The sequence below is a fragment of the Stegostoma tigrinum genome, chromosome 25, assembly GCF_030684315.1.
Source record: "Stegostoma tigrinum isolate sSteTig4 chromosome 25, sSteTig4.hap1, whole genome shotgun sequence".
Classification (NCBI taxonomy): domain Eukaryota; kingdom Metazoa; phylum Chordata; class Chondrichthyes; order Orectolobiformes; family Stegostomatidae; genus Stegostoma; species Stegostoma tigrinum.
The window spans coordinates 27,477,644-27,499,116 of NC_081378.1; the positions used below are offsets into that span (position 1 = coordinate 27,477,644).

The following is a 21,473-nucleotide window of genomic DNA, read 5'->3' on the forward strand; positions in this document are numbered from 1 at the left end:
ATTGAGGGGTGAAAGATATAGGACAGATGTCAGAGGTAGTTTCTTTACTCAGAGTAGTAAGGGAATGGAACGCTTCGCCTGCAACGGTAGTAGATTCGCCAACTTTAAGTACATTTAAGTTGTCATTGGACAAGCATATGGTCGTACATGGAGTAGTGTAGGTTAGATGGGCTTCAGGTTGGTATGACAGGTTGGCACAACATCGAAGGCCGAAGGGCCTGTACTGTGCTGTAATGTTCTATGTTCTATAAAACTAAGTCAAACCAGTAAACAAAGACCTTGAGAAAATGGAGGAATGATAATTTCACCACATGATAAGTGCCTGATCCAAGTTTCAGTTAGTTTTGTGGTGACTGGCACCCTGCCACTCTTGTTACATTGTATCTAGTCTAAAGTCAGCAAAAGACTGCCTTCCCAGCTGTTTGCAAGAATAGTTGGGTAGGTTCATTTGTAAACAGCTGCAAAATCTTGATAACAGCCCCCATTTACATGAATGCCAATTTCAGAAAAGCAATGACTTCAGTCATGAAATGTTTTAGGCCATTAATGCGTCCTAGAAGGGTCCCACCATGCCAGTGAACTGTATTTGTCAGTATATTGATAGCACACAGTAACTGAGAAGTACTGGGGGGAAGAGAATTTTGAATGGATAATGCTATCCCACTGATCGCCCGTTATTAAAATGCCAGGCTTCAGGGGGCAGACAACAAACCTTCATCCCAATATTCAAGCACATTGGGACAGGTAAATATTTCAATCAGGTTTACTGTCCTTGAAGCAGGATAGGGGACTAAAATAAATGCATACACAGAAAGATATACACCTTTTGAGACTTTGGTTTCTGGGAAGTCAACAGGATATGTTTATAACCAGTGGGAACAGTAACAATAAATGTTTTCATGTATATAACAATATTAAAGCTATGGAATACAAAGAATTAAATTATGTAACTTTTTTCAAAAACTACAGAACAGAGAGTTTGTTTCTTCGTGCTACAAGATTGATCGAGATATATAATGGGAAAAATGCAGGTTTGCAAAGAAAACGAAGAGTCTACGTGATATCATCTGTTTATGTAACCGAAAGCATTTGATGTTTCTAAATTAGTTTGAAATAGTGCTAAATATTATTTTCCCTCTGCAGGATCTGAAACCAAGCAATTTAGCAGTAAATGAGGACTGTGAATTACGAGTAAGGATAACTTAGTTCTCATGCTATTTAATGCATAATTTAAGAATAATTTTTTTTTACATCTTACTCTTGTTCCACTTCTTGCTCTTAACATATCGTTTTATATTGTTTATCTAACATACAGATTCTAGATTTTGGGTTGGCACGGCAGACCGATGATGAGATGACTGGTTACGTTGCAACTCGATGGTATCGAGCACCAGAAATAATGCTAAACTGGATGCATTATAATCAGACAGGTAAAAGTAATGCTAACACTGCTAAAAACACTGCTCAATTTTCAGAATCAATGCCAAGGATTCGCTAAGTATTCTCCAGAGTAAGTGTACCATTCACAGTGTTGCATCATGGGACTGGCAGATCTTGGATTTTAACATTTTACAAATGGTCGACCAGTCAAATCTCTGGGTTTGGACCAACTCTATTTCATGTAAGCTCCCATCCCAATCTGGGCATCTGGCCAGGAGCTCACTAGATAAGGGGCTTAAAAAAATTGGCATAAATACAGCTGCAAATTAAAGACATGGATAGAATAATTTTTTTCCCTTTCTTTGGGCATATTTTCAATCTTTAAATCTGGGAAAAATAATTCTCAAGAGAATTGGTAAAATGCCAAATTAAATATATAATAGTTGCCTAATTGGGTTTTCTGACTTTCTGCAAGACATGCCTGCTAAGTCCTATATGCCATTTCTCATATATAATGAAAGGCCAATGGAACTATAGTTTTGATTCTTACGTTTACATTTATACTGCACCGAGTAAAACATAGACTAGGTTGAAAAATACCTTCTGTGCACGTGTGAGAGAAAGTGTTAGTGTTTTACCCTCTCTTGCTGTACAATCATTTAAGAAAATATTTGAATCGAAACTGAACGATAAAGATAACCTTGCTGCAGTACAGCTGGTTGAACGATACCGAGGCATTACATGGAGTACCTATGTTCCAACTGCACAATCAAAACTCAGCTCAGTCAAAACAGGCAAAAACAACAAGCCCAGGCCTTCAGAGATAAGTGGTAGATATGGTATATAGAGATATTATGATGTGTATTCTTTTCTGTATTTTGTGCAAATTTTTATTTTGAGAACAATAAATATTTCAGTTGCTTAGAAGAAAGTGCTTAGAAACAACTTTGCAGAGCATTTGCAGCAATCTCTGAGACCTGATGGCCAGATTGCACAGAATGGATCAAACCCTTTACAAATGTTCATTGTCTCCACCAGCCTCGCTGTGAGCTCTTCCTTGGCTTTGGTGGCTGCTAAGTTGATTTGAATAAAGAGCTTTCAATGGCACTTAAGATTTTGAATGATCCTTTGATTTACTGACTGCATTAAGAACATAGCACCAGCATCAAACTAATTTAATAGCTTGTACTGTATTAGTAAAAGTAGACACAGCAGTTATCAAAAATATTTTCCTATCATTTTTCAATCAAGATTTTGGATCTGGAAAAAAAAAGCTGATTAATGCAAACTTTGGCTATCCAAGCCTTGGGTCTGTGATTACCAGTTTGGATTCATACTCTAGCTCTAATGTATGAAAGCATCCCAAGGCGCTTTACAGTAGCAGAACTCAAAATATGACACTGAACCACATAAGGAGATGATGGTCTGATGTCAAAGTGATATGTTTTCATGAGTCTCCTAAAGGAAGGAGGTGAGGTGGAGAGGTAGAAAGAGAGAGGAATGTGTTCTGGCACTTGAGGCCCAAACAGTTGAAGGTGCAGCCCTCTCACTCAGACGGAATGGTGGAGCCTCCTGCTGACAGGTCAGGGTGAGGCATGAGTCTGAGGCACGTTCAGCAAAGTGCTCTGTATGGACCTGTTAGGCTGTGATGGCTACAAGAGGGACCCGAGCAGAGGGAAGCTGCTTGTGCAACGATGTCCTGGTAGCTGTGGTCACCTACAGTGTATAAGCCTCCCTTGAGGTGCCCATGTGATCTCCCACCAGCGGTGACAGCCTCCCTCAGTGGGGCTGCCAGCCCTCCAGCACCTCAGGCACCCCCTTGTGCTACCTCTGGGGGCTCAGTTGGCTGCCTTCTTGTAAATCTTCTCCAGGGAGTCGACTAGGGTCAGTGTCAGGTTCCCAGAATTGTAGCCCATCATTCAGAACAGGATGCTGAAGTTAAAATTCAGCCCATTATCTCAATTTAGAAATTATTTTGCTTCTACAAGCACTTGAATCCAAAGGTGATATCTAACTGATATTATGTAAATCAAACCTAGTTATATCAAGTTTTGGTCAGTTTACAATGCTGGTATAAATGAACGATAAACCATTAGAAGATATAACATTGCAATAGAAGTCTGCTCTTAATTCAGTTTATCTGTTCAGTTAGATCAGACCAATCTGTGAACTGACTAAATAGTCCTACCTGCCCTTATCCCACACAACCTTTGATTAATAAAGCAAATCTATTGCTTGTTACAAAAGAGAGAGTTCCAAAACTTGTATGACTAATTTTTAAGATTGTGCCCCTTAATCCTCGACTCCCCATCCAAGGGAAACAAGTGAGGAATCACAGCTTAGATTGGTATTGAATTCAAGCCATGAAAACATGTTAAGCACTTTACCTGAAAAGAAAACTTGCGGAGTCTGTAATGGTAAAGTTGTTGCACCAATGCACATAGTACAGATTTGGACTTGTTTCAGGTATTTTTCTTCTAAGTTCTTTTTGTTTTGTTTCCACAGTGGATATTTGGTCTATCGGATGCATTATGGCAGAGTTGTTGAAAGGAAAAGCCCTCTTCCCAGGAACTGATTGTATCCTTGACAAGTTGTTTGTTTGATAGACTGGTAAATGGAATGAACATAAAATAACTTGTTCCTGAAAGAAGTCGAAATACAAGTTGACCAGAGTTACATTGAACCCAAGGTATAGTACTGATCCATGCAGCTTAATACGTGTATTCTTGGTCTCTAAAGCTGTTGTATTAAACACCACCCCTACTGCAGTGAAGCCTGGGTCATCTACTTCCATTACAGTAAGATTCGAGAGTGCTTCCACCAGCAGTACTCACTTTGAACTCTAAGGATCAAATAGGACAACAGCTGGAACAATGTGAGCACCCTGATGAAACTGTATGTCCCATGATCAAAGGCACTGCTCTGAAGTTCTGGGCCTTGTATCCAGATGCCCAAAACCTGTCTCCCATTGCAGGTTCTCATCTTCTAGCTATCCATTGACAAATGCTCAAAAGATTGGGCAGAGGAAAAAGTGTAAGGAGAGGCTCAAGGTCACCCTAAAAACAGACGTTTTGACACCACTGTCTGAGAGAAGATTGCTGCCAGTGGTTCAGCATGGCATCTCCCAAATCATCAAGGCACGAGATGCAGAGGCTCAGAGACTGACCGGGAGGGCAAACAGCAGCAGCTGGGGAACCATGACGCCCACCCAATGCTGCAAATTCCAACTTCTTGATGCAATAATGTATTCCCATTACAGAAAAGCTACAAAATTGGCCTAAGGCCTTCATTTCACCTGATAGGCATCATTCTCAATTCCACTGCTGATGACAAAATATAGCGGTAATTGCTACAGTTTTAATTTTTCACCAAAATGAACTAGAGTTGATCAAAAGTTTTTGATTGGTATGAAATGTTTAAAAAAAAGCCCCCCTCTTTTCTCATTATTACTGTTAATAGTGAAATTGTAACTTTGACCATCTTCATTTTTCTAGATAGGAAGCTTTTCTAATCTTGTATATTCGATGAAATTATATCGAGAGTAACTTAAGCTGCAGAGATATTGTGACTTGTCAACAAGAGCATTCTCTTTTCTCCTCTATACTTTCTTATAATGAGACAGATATTGATCAACTGAAGCGAATAATGGAAGTTGTTGGAACACCAAGCACTGAATTACTAAAAAAGATATCTTCAGAACATGTGAGTGTGTGTTTGATTCTAACAGTAAAAACTGTTCAAATGGGAAGTCATTTATCTCTGCATATAGTCACCCGGTGGAAAGTAAATAGTAACATTTTTGATAAAATTCTGCTTTGGATAGACATGGTTTTCGTCCTATCTGTCCAACATGCTTTTACTAAATTATTATTCCAAGGTAATTGTGACAACTAATTGGTAATATTCATGTGATCCTTGGAATGTGTTAACAGACTGTTCAAAAACATGAGCCATCATAAATAAGGCCTGTCGAACAGAAGCACACTTCAGGCAGGAATTTGCAAAGTTACAATCAGCCACAGGAATCCCTAATGGACGGGTTTCTGTAAGCGATTGTACTAGTTCCTGCTGTGACCAAACCTGAAATTCAGACAAAATTCAGACTAATGCACACAAAAGAAAAAAAACTTGAAAGCATCAAATAAATGTTTTCCCTCTAATGGGCAGCATAAATGTAAATAGATAACAAAGTGTGGAGCTGGATGAACACAACAGGCCAAGCAGCATCTCAGGAGCACAAAAGCTGACATTTCGGGCCCAAAACGTCAGCTTTTGTGCTCCCGAGATGCTGCTTGGCCTGCTGTGTTCATCCAGCTCCACACTTTGTTATCTTGGATTCTCCAGCATCTGCAGTTCCCATTATCACAGCATAAATGTAAATGACAGCTTCGCAATCTCACAGCACCTTGCTTTTTTGACCTCAGTACACCCCAACACTCATTACACTCGATAAAGCATCTTCAGAGGGTAGACACCGTTAGAATTTAGGCAACACCAATTTGCACACAGCTCATAATATACATAGCAATCAAGGTTCTTCTATTGTGTATTTTTATTTTTGATAAATTATTGACCAACTCAATTTGTCTTCAAAGTTTCCAGCAACAAATGTTGCTTACACGTACTCAGCAATTGCAACAAACATTTTGGCACGAACAGTTCATGTTGGTTTTATCTCCTACTCAAATCATTATTCTCATCCCATTTGCCAATCTTATCCCCAAATTTCGATCACCCATCGAACATATTCTTCACATGGTTTCTAGTTCAATCAGTTGCTCCAGTAGTGCTTTCCACACTGTCATGACTCTCCGACATAAGCGACTCATGCCTTTATATCCATCTTATTCTGGTGGACAGAAGATTGCAAAGTGCGTTTGATCTTGCAGTAAAGGCGTCCACACTTCTTGCCGTGCTATCATGCCCATTGCTAAAGAGGAACATGTTCATTCTATTTATGAATTGAGAACATGGCCTCAGAGCTTTAGAGTTTGAGTTTCATCTGTTCCACTCGTTAACCGCACAGTGTTCCTGAGTGCAATAATGGTCTGAATGACACTACACATCCAGTCAGACACATTCCTGGGCTCAGGGTTGCTTCAATATAAAAAGAAAATTTTGGATATTTTCAAAGATTTTACATAAGTGACCTGAAAACTAAATTAGCTAGACTTCACACAATTCTGAATTGACTAGTTACCTTATCCTATAACAATAATAATAAAAATGCACTGTTTCACGATGTTTTCTCAAATCTTGGCTTTCCATAAAATAAACTGCTGGGACAACCTAAGAATTACTTTTTTTTAAAACCTCAGCAACGGTTAAAGATGAGTTAACCTGCCAAATGAAGAGCTGGCTTGAAAACAACTCCATTAATAATCATTGCAAGACAATACCTTGCCATTGGTTTGGAGATTCATTTTATTTTTCCTGGATTTGTTTTAATTCTTAATGGGGATACAGGCTTCACTGACTAGGCCAGCACTTATTGACTTTCCCCAGTTGCCAGAGAGGGTTATGCTGTGGGTAGAGTCACATGTAGGCAAAACTGGGTAAGGAGGGCAGATTTCTGTTCACGCAAAGCATATTTGTGAATGAGGTGGGCTGTTAACATTATTAGGCTTGGTTTTTTATTAAATTTAAATTTTACCATCTGCCATGGCGTCCTACCGATGTCCTAAGAACATAAGCCTGTGATTCTGGATTGTGGACAGTGACATTGCCTTTACACTGTAAGGGGTGGTAGAGATAAAGTTTTAATATTTTCTTAAGTAAAACAAAACGATCACACCGAGAACATCAATAGCTCACTATGGTGGCTTCTGAATCATGTCTGAATTGTTCGGATTCCTGTTTGAGCCTGGAGGTCCATGATGAGGGAGCCTGAAAATGAAACAGGCTTTTCCTTTTACCATTTCATTGCTTTTTACCAAAAAAAAATAGAGGTTGCAGATACAGCTGGATGTGGGGAAGCGAGGGAATAGTAACAAAAGAATATTGTACAATTGGAAAGAAAAATGAAGGGTTACAGGGAACAAAGGGTGTGACAGCAAGAATAAAATATGGAGCACTAAAAATCAAAGAGTGAAAATTGAGGAAAGTAGGAAAAAAATTTAGTAAAAAGTGGATTAATTCAATTGAGATTAATTGAACAATTTTGGCAAAACCATGACATGATTAGTGAATATTCATTTTCTGTCTTTAATGACATATTTCTGTATCACCTTTATCAAAACAAAACATATTAGATTTTGGGATATGGGACCAGTTACCCAATTCCTATTCAGAAGTAATTTTCAGTTGTCTATTAAACTACTGCTTAAATTTAATAAACCGAGGGAACAATTATATGACTCACGACAATTAGGGTTTGATCAGTGATAGCGGAGGACACACAGACAGTTGGCACAGTTTGTGTTGATCTCATAAGAACTGTGGAGGCAGTATCCTGCTTTCGATTCAAAGTGTTAGGGAACTTTTCTGTGTGGCTTCCTCCTCCTCTTCTCGGCCATCTTCCATCTGAAGATGATAGTTGTTGGAGAAGCCGTGCCCCTCCCAATGCTGAGTACTTGTTAATAATCATAATTTTTAGGCGGTTAGGAGATTATACAATAAATGCAGCGCAGGACAGGCTACGCACTGACAGGATAGTCATCTCCCTCTTTGCTCAAGCTGAATATACATTATGCCAGGATTGTCTTTTTCTAAACACTTACATGGAGAGTAGATTACCCATGTTCCATTTTCGTTAACTTAGAATGTTCGTGTGGAAACCTGACACAATTAGTGACCTAGAAATTTCCAGAACTGTTGTAAGCATCGATTTCCTTTCTTTGGAGTCGAATCATCAATGCAAATTTCATAACATTTTTATTATGTGGAAAATAGCTATCTCTTAAGGGTCTTAGTTTCTTATAATCCCAAGGTGCTTTACACAGGCAAAATATGACACGAAGTTGAAAAAGGAGATATTAGGGTAGATGTTCAAAACTTTGATCAAAGATATCAGTTTTTAAAAGGTGTGTCTTTAAGAAAGGAAAAATGTATAAAGGTTTAGGAAGGAAATTCCAGAGTTTTGGGCCTAGACAGCCTAAGGCACAGCATCAGTGGAGGAGTGATTAAAATCAGCACTGTTTTAAATGCCAGAAGAGGTGGAGAGTTCTCTCTGACAGTTGTCGGGCTAGAGGAGGTCTCAGAGGTGTGGACGGATCGGGATTTGGATTTTAAAACAAAAGTGAAACTGTGAAATTGAAACATTGTTTAAATAGGGAGCCAATGTAGGTCTGCAAATGCATTCACTGGTATTAGAACCTGATAGACTTACTTCTCACGTCCTCCAAGTCATTTTAATTTTAATTTACATTTCCTCTCTTATTACATTTCCATAACATTTCATGACTCAGTTATTTGAAATATGTTGACCTGAAGGCTTGCATAAACATTACTGGTCTTTGTTTATTCTCAACAGCATTAAAATCTTATCCTGGATTTTGTTTTAAAAACTTGAGAGCTTGTTTCCACATCAATTATTTATATGGAAATAATGTGGTGTTGTGTCAAATTCTAAATAAATAATCAAGAAAATGGACCAGCAGCTCATGAACAGATCCTTCACTTTTTAACAACACAACAACATGAATTCTTTAAGTTGATTAGTGACTAATCAGAAATAATTGTCAGCATGTTGACAATATAAGACTACCCAAACTCAAATTCTAATCTGAATTTTAAAATCTGCAAAGGACAAAAGACCTTGAATTTTGAAAAGATCTGACGGGATCTGGGGAGAACATAAAATTTATTAAGTAATCTTCAGACAGAAGGATGTTACTTTGAAACCTGACCCCAATGAGGTACAATGTTGCTGCTTTGTATATACAGTAAAAGTAAACTCAAGAACTTGTTTATACTCAATAAACGGGAAGGTATTGAGAAAGAGGAACTGAGAGACGTGGAGTGCATATCCACCAATCCCTGAAGGTGGCAGAACAGGTGGTTAAAGTGATAAAGAAGATATATTGGATGCTTTCTTTCATTGGGCAAAATATTAAATACAAAAGAAGGAATGCTAGAACTATGTAAGTCATTGGTCAGGCCATAATTGAAGTTTTGTATACAGTTCCAGTCATCAATTACAAGGATAAAATTGTTGCAGTAAGAGCACAGAGAAGATTTTATGAGAATGGTGCTAGGGTTAAAAATTGGAATTATGAGCAAAAATTAGATAGGCTAGCATTGTTTTCCATAGAATAGGGGCAACTTGAAGGGTGATGTAATTGAGGTGTTCAAAGTAATGTGGTGGGAGTGTGGTGCTTGGATAGAGTAGACAGTGAAAACTTGTTTTCTGCTGGGGGAAAGAGGTCAGTTACTAGGGAGCACAAAATTAAGGTGACCAGTAAAAGGAAAAACATTTTCGTCTAGAGTGTGCCCAATTTGGTGGTTGAGGTGGAAACCCTCAACTCATTGAAGAGGAACCTGGATTTTTACTTGAAGTGCTGTAATGTACAAGGCCACAGACCTGGTGTGGGTGCAAAATGGGCAGTTAGATTATTCACCAGCAGCAGATGCAATGGGCTGAATGGTAGCTTGTGAACTGTAATTTTCCATGGTTCCCATGGTTTTAAAATTCTAGAATTGCATTTCATTGGTGAATCAGAAACTGTATCTCACATTGTGGCAAGGATTTAATGCATGTTTGAATTTATCCCTAGACACCCACAAAGACACAGACAGTGTCGCTCACTTATCACTGCAAGTTGGTTTAGAAGGCGTGAACTTGAAAATGAAAAATGTTTACGGTTATCTGGACATCAGTCACAAATGCTGCCTAACATCGCTTTCAAAACCTAAAACCTAAACTATCTATTTTCTTGTGGATGTATGCAGAGTTATCCCCATTCCACCATTGCAGACTTCATTTGCAATGGATAAGCGTAGATTTGATGCTCATTCATGGTGATTCGTGCCTCCCAGACCACAAAAAGGTGATCAAGCCAAAGCCGCAACCTAAATTACATTAAAGTCTATCCTACTGGAAACACATGGGAGATTGGATTTGCATGTGGGTTGTCCCAATTATGCTGCGTGACTTTGGATGGCCGACCATGGAATTCCATGTGCACTGTTTCTCTGGAGGGAAATTGTTGGCAATTTATAGTAATCAAATTTCAAAATACCGTGTCCATTTTTGACAAACATTGTACAAAGCAGTGTTTGAAAGAGGAATCCTAATGCTTGTGCTTGCCATTGTTAGCACAGTGAAAAATGTATGGTTGCTAATCATTAATGCAAAGTGTGGCAACAATTTTCTGCCACAAGCGTTAATGAAAATTAAATGTCTTTTAATGCAATAGCTCCCAAGGATTTCATTTCAGGCTTCACCCCAATAAAATTTGTTAACTACAGCCCAGTTGTTATCTTGGAGATCAAACTCTTTCTTTCTTCATTTGTGCTGTCCCACAATGCCCATCTGCAAAATTCGAATCTAAGTAACTGGCACAACTGTTTCATGGTCTTGTGACTACCCAAACTCCATAAATTCTGGCCTCACTGGAAAAATTCTTTTAAAAGATCACACTGCTGTGACAGAGTCATACTTTAATTAAAAATAGTATTCATGCAACAAGAGCACACGCCACTCAAAAATACTAACTCATTTAAAAGAGAATGTCAACCCCTTTCCTTCCTGTTTGTCCCAGGCATATTGTCCTCCCTGGCTGAGATGGTAATGAATTCTGCGTCTCCCTTAACCCAATTGCTATGGCAGTCAGGAGCAGTATTTGCCTTTCATAATCCAGATCAATCATCAGTAAACACTATTTAGAAAACCTGACTTGAATCCCAATGGAAGCACCTGTTAACAGGTACAGATTTATGGGTGGCAGAAAACCAGGGCACAGTGAGCACACCTTGAGTACTGCTTAACCTGTAATCATTCATTCTTTGCTCCTGCTTCTCTTCTAACTGGCACTAATGCAGTGAGCTTTCTAAAAGGAGAACAACACGCAGTTGAATTGAAGGAGTATCTAAACAAATAAACTGATATACCCACTAAATTTATTAAGTGAATGGTGCCAAAAATATTTATAACAAAAGGGTAACGTTTATTGCGCAGTTTAAAAACCAGAAACAAAACAGACTGGATCAGAGCACAACTTTAAAATGCTTTGCAGCACCAGGACAAAATCCAACATCCTGACCATCGAATTTCATCTTTATCTAATTGTAATTATATTGGAACAAAGCTCACTTTGGTTGTTGGCAGGAAATTTCTTGTTCCAAACCTCAGTTCTTGGGCAGCACATTATAGATGCAATGAACACAATCTCTGCCTGGCTTCCACCGCTACCAGCATTCTCTTCACCCTCACCAAGATTGCAAAAGCCCCCTTAGATTTGTGTTAAGATTTTTGCAGATGGAAAGCTCTCATTTCTGCATTAGCCAGTAAGGCTGTAAATCCCTTTGCGAGCTGATATTTCAGTAAATGACCTGTTAGGAAATAGACTGTCTGGGATACCCATTCGTGCCCTTTTCTGGAGATTAGCTTGAATGACACTAAAATGGTTTTTAAATTAGAGTGGGCTGATAGGGTAAGAGAGAAACACGTTCTGTCAGAAATTTCACACCAGTAATATTTTAATTCCTTTTTTCTTCAGCATTTGCTTGGCAGGTTTCCTATCCAGTTACATCAGGAATGGGCAGCCCAACCACTTCCAGGCAGTCATTTCTTGTGGGCTTTCAGAACCGTATTAAAAGCAGGCATGCCCTTCTACTAGAAGCTTGCATTCACTTCACTGACGCTTTTACTTTCAGGTGATGCAAACAGGAAGACAAGTCAGAAGCAAATCCCTCTTGATCACGTTGGCACTTCCTGCAAAACACTGAAATTATCATGCTTGCTGTTCTAAGCTGTGAGAGCTTAATCAAGGTGCACAAGGAAAAGATCAGAAGCAAGGAGACTTCAAGCTCAGAAATCCCCTCAAAGAAACAATGATACAGATCCCTATGATCTGAATTCCACCATTATTTCTTTCAGTGCTTTCCAGCCGGCTTCTGAAACCAATCCATATGATTTTACTGATCATAGGAACTGCAGATGCTAGAGAATCTGAGATAACAAAGTATAGAGCTGAATGAACACAGCAGGCCAAGCAGCAACAGAGGAGTAGGAAAGCTGACGTTTCAGGCCTAGACCCTTCTTCAGAAATGGGGCAGGGGAAAGGGGGTTCTGAAATAAATAGGGAGAGAGGTAGGTGGATAGAAGATGGATAGAGGAAAAGACAGGTGAGAGGAGACAGACAAGTTAAAGGCATGGGGATGGATCCTGTAGAGGTGAATGTAGGTGGGGAGGTAGGGAGGGAATAGGTCAGTTCAGGGAGGATGGACAGGTCAAGGGGGTGCGATGAGGTTAGTAGGTAGGAGATGGGGGTGGGTCTTGAGGTGGGAGGAGGGGATGGGTGGAAGGAAGGACAGGTTAGGGAGGCGGGGACGAGCTGGGCTGGTTTTGGGATGCAGTAGCGGGAGGGGAGATCTTGAAGCTTATGAAGTCCATATTGATACCATTGGGCTGCAGGGTTCCCAAGCGGAATATGAGTTGCTGTTCCTGCAACTTTGGGTAACATCGTTGTGGCACTGCAGGAGGCCCAGGATGGACATGTTATCTGAGGAATGGGACGCAGTTGAAATGGTTCGCATCTGGGAGGTGCAGTTGTTTAGTGCGAACCGAGCGGAGGTGTTCTGCAAAGCGGTCCCCAAGCCTCTGCTTGGTGTCCCCGATGTAGAGGCCGCCACAATGGGTACAGCAGATGCAGTATACCACATTGGCAGATGTGCAGGTGAACATCTGATTGATGTGGAAAGTTTTCTTGGGGCCTGGGATGGGGGTGAGGGAGGTGGTGTTGGGGCAAGTGTAGCACTTCCTGCGGTTGCAGGGGAAAGTGCTGGGTGTGGTGGGGCTGGAGAGGAATGTGGAGCAGACAAGGGAGTCACGGAGAGTGTGGTCCCTCTGGAAAGCAAATAAGGGTGGGGATGGAAAAATGTCTTTGGTGGTGGGGTTGGATTGCAGATGGCGGAAGTGTCGGAGGATGATGCGTTGGATCCAGAGGTTGGTGGGGGTGATACGTGAGGATGAGGGGGATTCTGTTTTGGTTGTTATTGTGGGGAGGTGGGTGTGAGGGATGAGATGCGGGAGACATGGTCAAGGGCACTCTCGACCATGGTGGGGGGTTGCGTGGGAAACGCTGCAGTCCTTGAAAAATGAGGACATCTCATCCCGCCCCCTTAACCTGACCATCCTCCCTATCTCCCCATTTACAGTCACCTTTACTGGTTCTATCCCTGCCTGTCTCCTCTCCACCTATCTTCTCCTCTATCCATCTTCTATCGCCTCCTCCCCTCTCCCTATTTATTTCAGAAACCTCTTCCCCTCCCCCATTTCTGATGAAGGGTCTAGGCCTGAAACGTCAGCTTTCCTGCTCCTCTGATGCTGCTTGGCCTGCTGTGTTTATCCAGCTCTACACCTTGTTATCGCATATGATTTTACTCATCAGTTTGACATTGAGTCAGATGTTTGATTTTTTACATTAAAAATCACAATGGGCCTGAACTGCATTTCGGGGCTCTAGCAGATGTGTATTTGAGAGGCATCTGCCTGCTTCCGCAAATATATCGACCACTTAAGAAAACTAATAATCGATTCCTGTCTACCACTGCTTCAGAGTTCAATGGCATAGTAGGATGTAGGAGGCAATTTTAACTTTGTTCCAGTAAGTAGGGTTTGATTACAGTCTCCTCAAACATTGGTTTCAAATAATTTCTCAGAGCTTTAAGATTTGTTTTATTTCTAACTATACAGATTCTCCAAACACTACAGGTTATTAGACTCTGATTTTTTGTTAATTAATAGTGATAAAACTTCATATGGTCACTTGTAGCTAGAATTCTTTCATATTGTATAATCCAGCACTGAAATGTTACCATTCCTATTCCTTGTTTTGTCTTAAATTTATTATTGTCATGTACACCTAGATAAAGTGAAAAGTGTTTTATTATATGCTCTACATGCAGAACACACCACACAAAGCGCATTAGGTAGCAGAACAGAGTCCAGAATAAAATGTTACAGTGGCAGAGAGAGAGAGAGAGAGAGAGAGAGAGAGATCAACATTAACATTTGAGAGGTCTGTTCAAAAGTCTGATAACAACGAGAAACAGGCTGCTCTTGAATCAGTTCACACATGTATTCAAAATTTTACATCTGTGGCCTGCCAGAAGAGAGTATGACGGGGGTGGGAAGGGACTTTGATTCTATTGCCTGCTTTCCACAGGCAGCAGAAAGTATGGAATGAAGCCAGTGGATGGAAGGCTGCTTAGAGTGGTGGACTGTACAATACCATGTTTGGGGCAGTCTTTTACAGGGAAGGAAGTGTTGCAGTTTGTAGTATTTCTCATTGAATTATTCTAAAAGAACGAAATATAAATCATGGACTTGCTTTACCAAACTGCAAATCAGTCAAATAACAAATTGTTAACTCCTTGCAGGCTAGAAAATACATTGAATCTTTACCGTACATGCCTCAAAAAGATTTGAAAGAACTATTCAATGGTGACAATCCTTTAGGTAAGATGTTCTGCATTTAAACTGGATGGAAGTAATCTGTATGGGAATGATTGTTGTGACTTGTAGGCTCCGGTCTTAAAGATCTTTCTTGTAATAAATGCAGTGTCATTGCATAAGTGCACTCTCAGCCTTAGCTAATCATTCAGATTTCACAACTGAAAGTTCATCTTCATATAATACACAAGATAGTTTATTACTATAGAATGAAATGTATTTAATACACAACTTCAAAAATAATTGACGGAATATAGAGTCATGTAGTCATAGAGTCATACAGCACGGAAACAGTTCCTTAAGCCCAACACGTCGGCACCGACCAGACATCCCAACCTGACCTAGGCCCATTTGCCAGCATTTGGCCTGTACCCCTCTAAACCCTTGCTCATCATGTACCCATCCAGATGCCTTTTCAATGCTGTAATTGTATCCACCTCCACCACTTCCTCTGGCAACTCGTTCTGTACATGCACTATTCTCTGCACAAAAAAGTTACCCCATGGGTCCTTTATAAATCTTTCCCCTCTTACTGTAAACCAATGCCATCGAGTTTTGGACTCTCCCACCCTAGGAAAACGAGCTTGGCTAGTCGCCTACTCATGTCCCTCATGATTTTATAAATCTCTATTTTCACCCCTCAACCTCTGACGCTGCAGGAAAGAAGTGCCCCAGCCTATTCAGCCTCTCCCGATAACTGAAACTATGCAGTCCCAGTAACACCCTTGTTAATCTTTTCTGAACCCTGTCAGGTTTAACGTCCTTCCTATAGGAGAGAGTGACCAGAATTGTACACAGTATTCTAAATCATGGCTTCACCAATTTCCAATGCAGCAACATGACGTCCCAACTTAATACGCACTGTTCTGACCAATGAAGGCATGTGTGCCAAACGCCTTCTTCCCCACCCTGTCGACCTGCAACTCCAGTTTCAAAGAACTATGCACCTGAACCCCTCAGACTCTGTTCAGCAATACACCCTAGAGCCCTATCATTAACTGTATAAGCCCAACCCTGGTTTGCCTTACCAAAATGCAACACCTTAGATTTATCTAGATTAAACTCCATCTGCCCACACTTCAGCTGATTTGATCAAGGTCTCATTGTAGCCTGAGGTATTCCTCTTCACTGTCTACTACAGCACCTACTTTGGTGTCATCTGCAAACGTATTAACCATGCCTCCTATATTCACATCCAAATCATTGAGATCAGTGTCAAAAATCACTGGACCCAATACTGATCCTTGTGGACTGATTACAAGCCTCCAGTCCAAAAAGCAACTTGCTGCTGTTACCTTCTGTCTCCTAACCTCAAGCTGATTTTGTGTCCAATTGCATAGCTCCTCTAGGATCCAGTGCAATCTAGCCTTATTAACCAGCCTGCCATACAGACCATGGTCAAACGCATTGCTGAAGTCCACATAGACATCTGAGCTTTTCCAGCAACTTTGTTTTTGTTCCACATATACATCTACCGCTGTGCCTTCATCAGTCTGCTTCATCACCTCTTTTAAAAAAAACTCAGTATAATTGCAAGAAAAGTCACTGCAAAATTCAAGATATGCTCAATTCTTTAAAAGAGTTTAATATGTCAGGAATAAAGAAAAATATTAATCTTTTTGAAAAAGCTCAAATTTAACTTGTAATAATGAGCATTTAAATTTCAGGTGCCCAACAGTTATTTATGGGACAAGAGTTTGGGTCTATTTCTAAATTTTGTATTGTGTAAAATTTCATCCAAATTGAAATGCTTCCTTTGTCATGTCTTTGGTATTGTGCAGTCTGCCTCATTTACTCTCCTGGATCCAAAAGTATCAAAGACAGTGGCAAAATAAACATTGACACTAGTCTGCCCTACCCACTAATGACCATGGCTAATGTCATTTTGTTGGCTTCAGTACTTCTGGCATGAGGGAAACTCAACTCCACACTGGTATAAGCAGTAACATTTCTGCAATACCTGAAGTTTCTGATGATGTTCACAATGAACACTGAGGAGTGTTCATTAAAATTCTGCATCCACTGCCATTTGAGTAAGGAAATTTCAAAGACACGTAACCATCAGTGGGGGGAGGGGGGTTGTTGGAAGTGTCCTTATCTCTGTTTTAAATGGGCATCCTCTTATTTTTAAACTATGACCACCTAGTTCTAGATACTCCCACAACAGGAAACATCCTTCCTGCAACTACCCAGTCAGACCCATTCAGCACCTTTTCATGTTTCGATTAAGTCATCTCTGACTTTTGTCCCACAGGATACAGACATGGCCTGAGCAGTTTTTCCTGAAAAGGCTATCTGCTCATTTTGAGTATTAGTCAAGTAAAGATTCTCTGAACTGCTTCTAATGTATTAACATCCTTCTGTATGTCAGGTCACCAGTACTCCAGCTGTGGTATCACCAATGCCCCCTATAACTGAAGCATAATCTCACCTCATTTGCACCAAAATCCCCTTGCAATAAACCATAGCATTCTATTTGCCTTCCTAATTACTTGCTGTACCCTGTGATTCATGCACTAGTTCACCCAGGTGTCACTGCATCTCAAAGCTTAGCAGACCCTCTGCATTTAGATAGTATGCTTTGTTTTTTATTCTTTCTACTGAAGTGGACAGTTTCACATTTTCTGACATTGTACTCATTTGCAGATCTTTGCCCAATCACTGAACCTCTCTATTTTCTTTTGTAGGCTCCTTTTATCCTCTTCATAACTACCTTTGTGTCATCGGCAACTTTAGCTATAATACCTTTGGTCCCTTCATTCAAATTAGCTACCTAAATTTTAAAGAGTTGAGGCCCTAGCAACAACTCTGTGGCTCACCACTTGTGACACCCTGAGAGCCTGAAACAGACGCACGTATTCCTACAGTATTGAATATGTATAGCCTAGTACCCATTCTAGATAACTAACCCAGATCTGTGAAAATCATTAGAAGATAATATGGTATTAAGATATTTTTTAAGAAGTAGACCTAATCAGTCATTTTTACTATCTTAAAACTGAGTGCAAAAATCGACTAATGTAACCACTGGGACAGTGACCCTGGAGCTTAACAATTGAGAAGCTTTCTGAACCAAAAAAGTAATGTGTGAATGATTGCATTAGGCACAAGAGCAGAATCAGAGGTTGAATAGTTTAGTGTTCTGATGTGCATATCGGGTGTTGAGAAATTCGCCAAGGCCGGATAGATTGAATTTCTCACTTGCTTTGAAAATGGTTAACACTGAAGATATAAGATAGAAAATTTGGTTTCTGGTAGTGAGGAAGCGCAATGCCAGATATGTTTGAATGACAAAAAACAAGGGTAGGTCTTAACAGAGGCAGGTAGCCATTAAAATTGAGCCTGCAGATAGCATCTCGTTTGCTGGCACACTCTCACACTGGGTTATTTTCACAATGGCAGATTTGGCAGCCAAAGGGCTACTTGCTTCCTTAAGGCATGTCAAAAACTTAATGGTCTTTTGCAGATGTCTGCAAATGTCCCGAGGCATGATGGAACAGTCAGGCCATCCACAGGAAAGCAGTTTGTTATTTAGCACACGAGGGCCCTGCACTCCAGGCAGACTTTTTGCAACTGCAGGCTACCTTGTGGAGGGAATTCCGTGATGGGATCCTCTTTAAATGAGAGCTTTTAAAATGTACACAGGGGGTGCCTCAAAATGAAGGAGCCCTCTATGACTCGGTCTCTCACCTCCCCTCCATGCTTCAAGGCCCTACCCAACATCCTCAATTCAACAGCGAGCACACCGTCTGTCTGATGGTTTATCAATCTGCTGGGTGACAGTTTCCACACAGGGAATGATTATGATTTGAGTAGTCACTGGGGGCCTGGCACAAAAGGCAAAGTCCTGCCTGGCTTTCAATTAACCTATTCTGTCCCTCCCTCCTAAAGAATGTTTCTTCAAGGCAGTGGGTGCTAGTTTAATTTGTTTGAAGTTCACACATAAATTGCAATGTGACCATTATGGGGGGGTAAATATAATTTAGATGTTAAATGTAAACCTTTTATATAGTTTATCTTGGTCCCTTCCAATCATAGCTGTAGATCTGCTTCAGAAGATGCTTATACTTGACACTGATAAGAGGATAACTGCAACAGATGCTCTGACTCACCCTTACTTTGCTCAGTACCATGACCCTGATGATGAACCAGAAGCAGAACCATATGATGATTCAATAGAAAATAAGGAACGGACTATAGAGGAGTGGAAAGGTAAGTATAATTTGAAACTTAGAGATATGTACTCTTTCTGTTCAATTGTTCCATAAAGTGGGCATTTAAAAATTTGCATGGTCTCATTCTTCCAATTGTTGGATCAATCTATGAACATCTCTGTCACTGTAAATGGGTATAGTGAACCAACCAGTGTAATGTTGAGCCACCTTTGGCATTGATTGCGTCTCTCAAAGAAAGGCCATTAGTCCTGTTGTTTAGGAGGTCACTTTAAAGGAAAATGATCCAAAATGAAAGTAATTTGCAATTCTTTCAGTGCTACTCTCCATGCCAATATGTCCACCAATTGTGGGCTGTCAGAAGAATACACCAAAAGAACTTGTGGCAGAGAACATGAGAATCCCAAAATTGAATCAGGTGTCACAACACAGGCCAGAGAATGGGAACAGCATAAGGTAGATTAGCTAGACTTGCTGTTAAATACAAATGAAATACGAAGCCAGATAATTTACATCAGCCAACGGAAGTGCATAATGAAAAAAACATCATTATTCTATACTCAGCAAGTTTCCCTGGATAATAAGAGCACTTAAAGGGAGCGACATCTTTTATTTAACCCAGTTTTTTTTCCCCTGTGAACAGACCTTGCCACAAAATTACAGTTTTGAAATCATTAGCAATACCAGTCATCAGGTTCGAAACTGGATCCTGCCAAATTTAAATTTCTTTCTAAATCCCTATCAGTAAGAATAAAATTCTTCATTCGTATGGGAGGGACCTGTGCTTTTATTAAAGATTTTGGAATGTTCACAGTCGTGCTATTTTACTACAATTATAGGAACGTGACCTACAAACATACAACAATTTGTACACTGTTGTTATAAAATAAAAGGACATTTTACAAATTATCTTGCATTATTGTGGTCACTTTAGAAAGTGATTTTATAAAGGACTTACATTTTTTAACATGAGAGGTACTAAATATTATTATGGTTTATTCTAGTGAATAATAAAAGATAAAATGCAATTTTATATTCACAGAACTTACATTTGAGGAGGTAAACAGCTTTGAGTTGCCACAATCTACAATGGATAACATGGAGATGGAACCCTAGGAGCAGCCTCATTAAACACGTTGTTAAGAATTGTAAAGCATTTCAGCTGCCTGCTGGTAAATGACTTGCTGGAGAGCTACATTTTCACCACCTCTACAGGTTATCACACAGCAAATTGATAACTTAGTTATCGTTGTCTTAAACCAAAAACAGTTGAATGTATTTTGAAATTTAATTTGGTTTAACCATGACTTTTTGCATGACTTCTTCTGTAAACAGTTAATAAACCAAATCATGTCTGGCATTCGTCCTAAATTTATCAATGGCTTTTTATGTTTATATCAATACCTGTTGTTATTGCTAAAGTTGGGCAATCTTGCTGACTCATTCAAAACTTTTGAAAGCACAGATGTCTTCAAGATATCACTTGATAACTATACCTTTTACTTTATCTGAAACCTGATCAATTATTTATGATTAACAAACCAAAAATCAGAAAAATTCAAAATAAAATGTTATAGTCTTCACCTCTGTTACATGTACATTTTAAGCATGGTTTCACACAAGCCTTTGATGCTTTGCTATTTTATTTAGTGGTAGAAAAACACATTTTAGGTAGTCTATATTTTTTAAGTTCATGGATATTAATGACCAAGACGACAATTGAGCTTCTGCTAATAGACAGCTCTTCAACTGAGACTGTCAATTCCAATCACCATCTTATTTGCAAAATTAGAGCACATTGCATGTTTGATTTGTGAAGTTAGTAGCACTGTTATATCAACAGTTGGGTCCTAAAATATTTACATTTATCAAAGAACTCTTGTGCAAGTAGGAAATTCCCACTATCTACGGACTTCAAATTTACAAGAGCTGTTACTAGGATAATGATATATATAATTATATCAATAGGTAAAAGAACAACAGAGTGTAATGGTTCCTCTGTATTGTGTTTTAAAACAAGTTAATTCTTTACAAACTAGTTTATTTTGTTATATCTAGCATGAACAGAATGATTCCCTTAGCTATTTCAATACTTAAAAGTTGTGCAAGCAGCGTATGAGCCCACCCACAAAGGTGAAGATAATTGTTTGAAAGTGCATTAAATTTTACATGCCATAACAAAGTGAAGAAGTGACAGTCTTTTATAACATTGTTCTGAAATATTTATGAACTAAAATCAAGTGATTTATAAAAAAAACTTACAGCATACATTAATCTAAAACTGTAATAGCCTAAGCAAATGCATT

General features: G+C 39.5%; 1 protein-coding gene across 3 annotated transcripts in view; it reads left to right on the forward strand.

The window, feature by feature from the left end:
- Positions 1–20,538, forward strand: part of LOC125463176 (mitogen-activated protein kinase 11-like) — a 47,071-nt gene extending 26,533 nt beyond the window's left edge. For 2 of the 3 annotated variants that reach the window (XM_048554047.2, XM_048554048.2), the window contains exons 6-12: positions 1,144–1,191; positions 1,316–1,430; positions 3,886–3,957; positions 5,003–5,082; positions 14,923–15,001; positions 19,034–19,207; positions 20,210–20,538. In XM_048554047.2, the coding sequence (XP_048410004.1) occupies positions 1,144–1,191; positions 1,316–1,430; positions 3,886–3,957; positions 5,003–5,082; positions 14,923–15,001; positions 19,034–19,207; positions 20,210–20,283 (642 nt within the window). In that variant the 3' untranslated portion in view covers positions 20,284–20,538. The remainder of the gene's footprint in view (positions 1–1,143; positions 1,192–1,315; positions 1,431–3,885; positions 3,958–5,002; positions 5,083–14,922; positions 15,002–19,033; positions 19,208–20,209) is intronic. The other variant, XR_007249772.2, reaches the window with a different exon arrangement.
- Positions 20,539–21,473: the final 935 nt, after the last annotated feature.